The sequence below is a fragment of the Triticum urartu genome, chromosome 5, assembly GCF_003073215.2.
Source record: "Triticum urartu cultivar G1812 chromosome 5, Tu2.1, whole genome shotgun sequence".
In the NCBI taxonomy this organism is placed as follows: Eukaryota; Viridiplantae; Streptophyta; class Magnoliopsida; order Poales; family Poaceae; genus Triticum; species Triticum urartu.
Window position 1 is genome coordinate 434363332 of NC_053026.1, and position 4837 is coordinate 434368168.

The window sequence follows — 4837 nt, forward strand, 5'->3', positions numbered from 1 at the left end:
AAAGCTCTCACATAGGGTCCGGGAACCTTTCTTTCGTCCCAGCTCAGCTGGTGACGGCGTAATAAAGCTTCGCGAATTGTTTAGAAAAACTATGTCGTTCCGGACAGTCTATTTTATGCTTAGATTTTTTACGAGTTTTTATTAATGTCAAATAGTTATCGCTAGATGGTCCACGAATCTGATTGTAATTTTTATTATCTTTAATGTTTTTTGTACTATGACGATTGAAGTTGAGTTTCTCACAAAAAAAGTTTCAAAGATTACTGACTTTTTTCTGAATTGCTAATTTTTTCATGAAAATTGTTTATGAGGTTAATCTACAACCAGCTGTATCCTGGTATTTTCCACATCGTTCTATGTTCCTTCTTTTTTTTTTAATTGTTTGGATTGCTTACCATGTGTGACCTGGTTTTCTATTCCCCTTCTCAACCTCACCCTGGAGCCTCACGGCCAAAAAAAAAAGAAAAGACTCATCGTCGACCCGGGCATACCCGAGCCCTGGTAGGTTTGGCTCTCCTCCCTCGGGCGGCGGCGGCTGAATCTCCTGCCACCGGAGTCCCTTCTCTTCACCGGCCGGTGGATTGGCTCCACCCTCCCTCCCAAATCCCCCGCCCCCGATCTTCCTCCTCCTCCGCGCCCTACATCGCCCCCGGCACCTGAGCACACGGACGCCGTCCTCCTCCTCGCCTACGACGCCGCCGCCCCCTACCTCCTTCCTCCAACGCCGCCTACCGCCCTGCTTCACTTCCGACACCGCTGGCCCGCCCTGCTTCGCCTCCGAATCCAAGGTAGCGCCATCACCATCTTTTCCTAGTTATGCTGTTGATCTAGCGGGTTTCCCTCGAGTGAATTTTGGAAGTTCCTGGGGTGACCTCTAATTCTTAAGGAACCGTAATATCAAATATATATACTGCTTGGTATAGAACTTCAAAAGGCAGCTCAAAATTTCATCTGAAGCTTGTTATTTGATAGAAATGTTGTTTCTGAACATTGCTTACGCTAGTGGAATATACCACATTTTGGCAGTGCCTTTTCTTTCTTGATGATGAAAATCTGTGTTACATGGATGGTAGGTAGTACTCCCTCCGTCCCAAAATAAGTTTTTAGACTATCAGGAGGGCAAAAACGCCCCCCCCCCCCCCCCCCCGGTTCCATTTTTCAGTCCCAAAGCAAGTATTATTCTGCTTTGTCTAGCAATTGTTTTGTGATGAAGTGGTTAGAGTTAACTGCATGTTTTTCTCTGTTTATTTGTTTCTCTGAGGCCCCTTTTTTACTTGTCCAGTATAGGGTCAGTGGCCCAGCTTCTGCAAATGCTTCAAGGCAGCGGCATCTCCAACCAGAAGACCTTGTATGAAGTTCTATCTGTGCCTGAAGATGCTACATATGACGAGATACGTGCAGCATACAAGTGTGCTGCTTTAAACACACATCCTGACAAAGCACAGGCGACTCTCGAACCATCTGTGTCTACCGGCGAGCAACATGGTTTTTTCAGTGTACAGAAGGCATGGGAAACCCTACGCTACCCCAAATGTCGAGCAGAGTATGATAAACAACTACAATCGTCCAGACAGAGCCTTGATGTCATCGCAACCGATATCGAAATCGAGGATATGATCGTTGAAAGCTCTGGCGATGGCGTTGAGCTATTGTACGCCTGTAGATGCGGCGATTATTTTTCGATCACAGCCTGCGAACTTGGTGAAATGGGAATTTCGGTGAGTGAAGATGGGGAAATAGAAGCGCAGGCACCTGATTCTTTACCAACGTCTGTTGTTCTGGGCTGTGGCTCATGTTCTCTTAAAACAAGGCTGATTATAAATAAAGCTTGATTCGTTGTACTGATTTGAACACCTTCTACCCTGCTCTTTTGAAGCACCTCCGATCATGGTCGACATAGCGTGTACTGCTGGCAGTGGCATATTCACTCCTCTGTACCTGAGCTCCTGATGGTTGTATTGAGATGATGATGTTTTTGACCATTGTGCTCAGCTAACCGCCTTTGTCGATTCAAGTCGCTGTGGGTTGTTATCTGTACGTCTCATTCCGTTAATTTTGCTTATTATTGGCTATGACTTGATGCTCCCTCACCTGTCGCTGGTTCTGATGTTCACATGTACGACAGCTGAGGTGAATGCTTGCTGCTCATTTCTTTGACTTGGATGATTTCTCCTGTCAATTGCACTGACGAAACAACAACAAAGAGCAGGTCCTAATTTGTTGTGTCTTTTGCTGTAAATTACTGCAATATATTTGGCATTACTCTTTCTGCCGTGTCTGGTCTATACTGCTAAGCATGGGCGGCATCTTACACAGAACGGTCTCGTTTTGTATGATGTTGCCAAGGGATGATCTATCAGCATATGTTTATTAGTAAAACCTAATCCGCCGTTAACGGCAAGTCACTCACCTGTAACATGACTATGTGCGTGTACCCGGTCACACTTGTCATCTTTTTTTTTGTTTGGACCGTAGTGTACGTTGTATTTTGTTGCGTATACAGCTCAACCTGTCTCTTCACACCGATCGATTTGTTACCACACGAACCTAAGCTAAGGTCCTGTTTGGTTGAAGCACACGGACCAGTACACTTTCCAGCTCAGAACAAGGCGGCTGTTACGTAGCCTTGAACCCAAAGGATCACACACGAGCTCTACGCACTAGTACGATACAATACAACCACAATCGAGAGCCACCTCTGTTCCGTCCAAGTTGCGGGGCACTTGTCATTTGTCATGCGCGTCCACTTCAACCCCTCGTCACCTCATGAAAAACCCATTCGCGCCGGTCGCAGCGACAACAAGATCGCTCCCCCATTTATACGCACACCCGAGATCACATACTACATCGCGTGTCGTGAGCGTTGCACTAGCAGCTTGATCGACCCTCTGCGTGCAGTTAGCAATGCCTTGCCTGGCGCACGAGCACCATCCCAGGCTCCCCGCCGCTAACCACTGCAGCAGGTCCCTCTCCTGCCTCGTCAGGGAGACCTACGCGCTCTGCCATGGCCCCTGCCTCGGCATCCCCGCCGCCGGGTGGAGCTCCGGCGACGACGACAGCGAGGAGGACGACCGCGCCATGCTCGACACGAAAGAGGTAGCGTCAGAGCGTGCTCTGTTCTTGACCCATTCATGTGAGCACGGCACATCCGTGTAACTATATTATTGCATTCAGGTGATACTGAACGAGATGAGAAAGCGGGAGATGAGGAAGCGGCCGTCGAGCTGCGGCGTGGGCTCGCCGACTCTGTCGGGCGCCTTCGCGTGGTCCTTCACTCCGCTCCACCCGAGAAGCGTTCGCGGGAAGGTCTCGAGTAGTGAGAAGTGCGTCGCCGTGGAGGAGGAAGAGAAGTCGGCGGCGAGTGACGGGGACAACGAGAGCGAGGCGTTCTTCTCGGTGAAGAGCTTCTTCACGCGCAGCACGAGCAGGGCAGCGACCGTGGCGTCGTCGACGGACATGGACCCGCCTGCGGCGTGGGAGGGCTTACGGGGCTGCGAGGGGTGGCCGTTCGGGCTGTGCCGCCGCTGCCCAGCACGCCGGCCGACTCGTGGCAATGGCGCAAGCGGAGCAGCAGCAGCAGCAACCTCGCCGTCAGGCCTGACCACAGCCCGGCTCCGGCTTACAGCTTAAAGATCACTACCGGTTAATAGTTAATCGGCGCCGCCATTACAGAAACAAGAACCTCCATTGCCAAGAATGAAACCCCCAAACTGCTGGTACACAACGGCTGCATCCGGACAGCACAGCTACAATGAACAGAAAATAAACAAATAAAAGGGCGTGAAAAGAACTGGAAAAAGCTTTCAGATCAGCCGCCGCCCGGCGTCGGCGCCGGCGTCGTCGCGGCGGCCGAAGAGGAGGGCGGCAAAGCTGGCGGCGGCGCAGACGGCGGCGACGGCGTTGCCCTCGCAGAGCAGCACGCGGAGCGCGAGCCGCGCGATGTCGGCCGTGGCGCGGCGCGCCTCGGCGACCAGCGACCGCCGGGGCTTGCCCGCGAACGCCAGCAGCACGAGCACGGTGATCCAGGTCACCAGCATGGCGGGCGCGGCGACGGCCAGCGCGGCGCCCATGGAGAGCAGGCCGAAGACGGCGCCGTACATGACGGATGCGTAGAGCGCGGCGGGCCACGCGGCCGGGTGCGCCGCCGAGCCCGCGGCCGCGGCGTAGTACCAGGCGCGCACGGACGCCAGCAGGCTCCAGGAGGAGGAGAGCAGCGCGGCGTAGACGGCGAGGAAGAGCGCCGCCCAGGTGCGGCGCCTGCTCATGGCTCGGAGCAGGAGGGAGGTCCAGGGGGGCCACGACGGCGGGCCCGGCTCGGCGGCCTCCTGATCCGCCATAGACGGGGCTCGGCTGCTTGGTTGCTGGATTCCAAGGTGGTAATTTTGGGGGCGGGGGGTTCTGGCTGCGGCTGCGGGCGGGCGGTGGTGCTCTGGTTTACCTTGGTTGCTTTGCTGCTGGGTGAAGGCACGGCAGGGATGCCCGAGTGCCGAATCGACTCTTGCTTTCCGAAAGGGGCTCATCCCCTTTGTCCTCTTTTTTATTTTTCATTCTAGATTAGAGTAGACTAGAGAGTGGAAAGTGCTGGGAGTTGGGCTGATTCAGGCCAGCCTCGACGTGCGTCGGGCCGCGTCGGCGTCGGGCTGAGGCCAGCTGGTCCGGCACGGAAGCCTCCCGCCGGCGACAACGCACGCACGGCAGACGGCGCACAGTAAGAGCGTCCACGGCCACGAACAGCGCCGATGGCCTCCCGTTTGGCCTGTCGGACAACCACACATCTCTCAAATGTGGTTCAACACAAAGCAAAATAAATCATAGCTTAACAATCCGGGCATGTCAA

General features: G+C 53.9%; 2 protein-coding genes and 1 pseudogene across 3 annotated transcripts; 2 read left to right on the forward strand and 1 right to left on the reverse strand.

Annotated features, from left to right (window-relative positions):
* Positions 1 to 442: 442 nt before the first annotated feature.
* Positions 443 to 2014, forward strand: LOC125509573 (DPH4 homolog). Of its 2 annotated transcripts, none has more exons than XM_048674563.1 (2): positions 443 to 788; positions 1283 to 2014. In XM_048674563.1, the coding sequence occupies exon 2, from the start codon at positions 1311 to 1313 to the stop codon at positions 1830 to 1832; it is 522 nt and encodes a 173-aa protein (XP_048530520.1). In that variant the 5' UTR covers positions 443 to 788; positions 1283 to 1310; the 3' UTR covers positions 1833 to 2014. The 2 variants fall into 2 exon arrangements, with proteins under 2 accessions (XP_048530520.1, XP_048530522.1); XM_048674565.1 differs by having other exon boundaries at positions 1302 to 2014.
* Positions 2015 to 2822: 808 nt separating this feature from the next.
* LOC125509572 lies at positions 2823 to 3698 on the forward strand (annotated as a pseudogene).
* On the reverse strand, positions 3667 to 4837 carry LOC125509571. The gene has a single exon (XM_048674562.1). It carries the CDS (start codon positions 4518 to 4520, stop codon positions 3804 to 3806), a length of 717 nt encoding a protein of 238 aa, XP_048530519.1. The 5' UTR covers positions 4521 to 4837; the 3' UTR covers positions 3667 to 3803.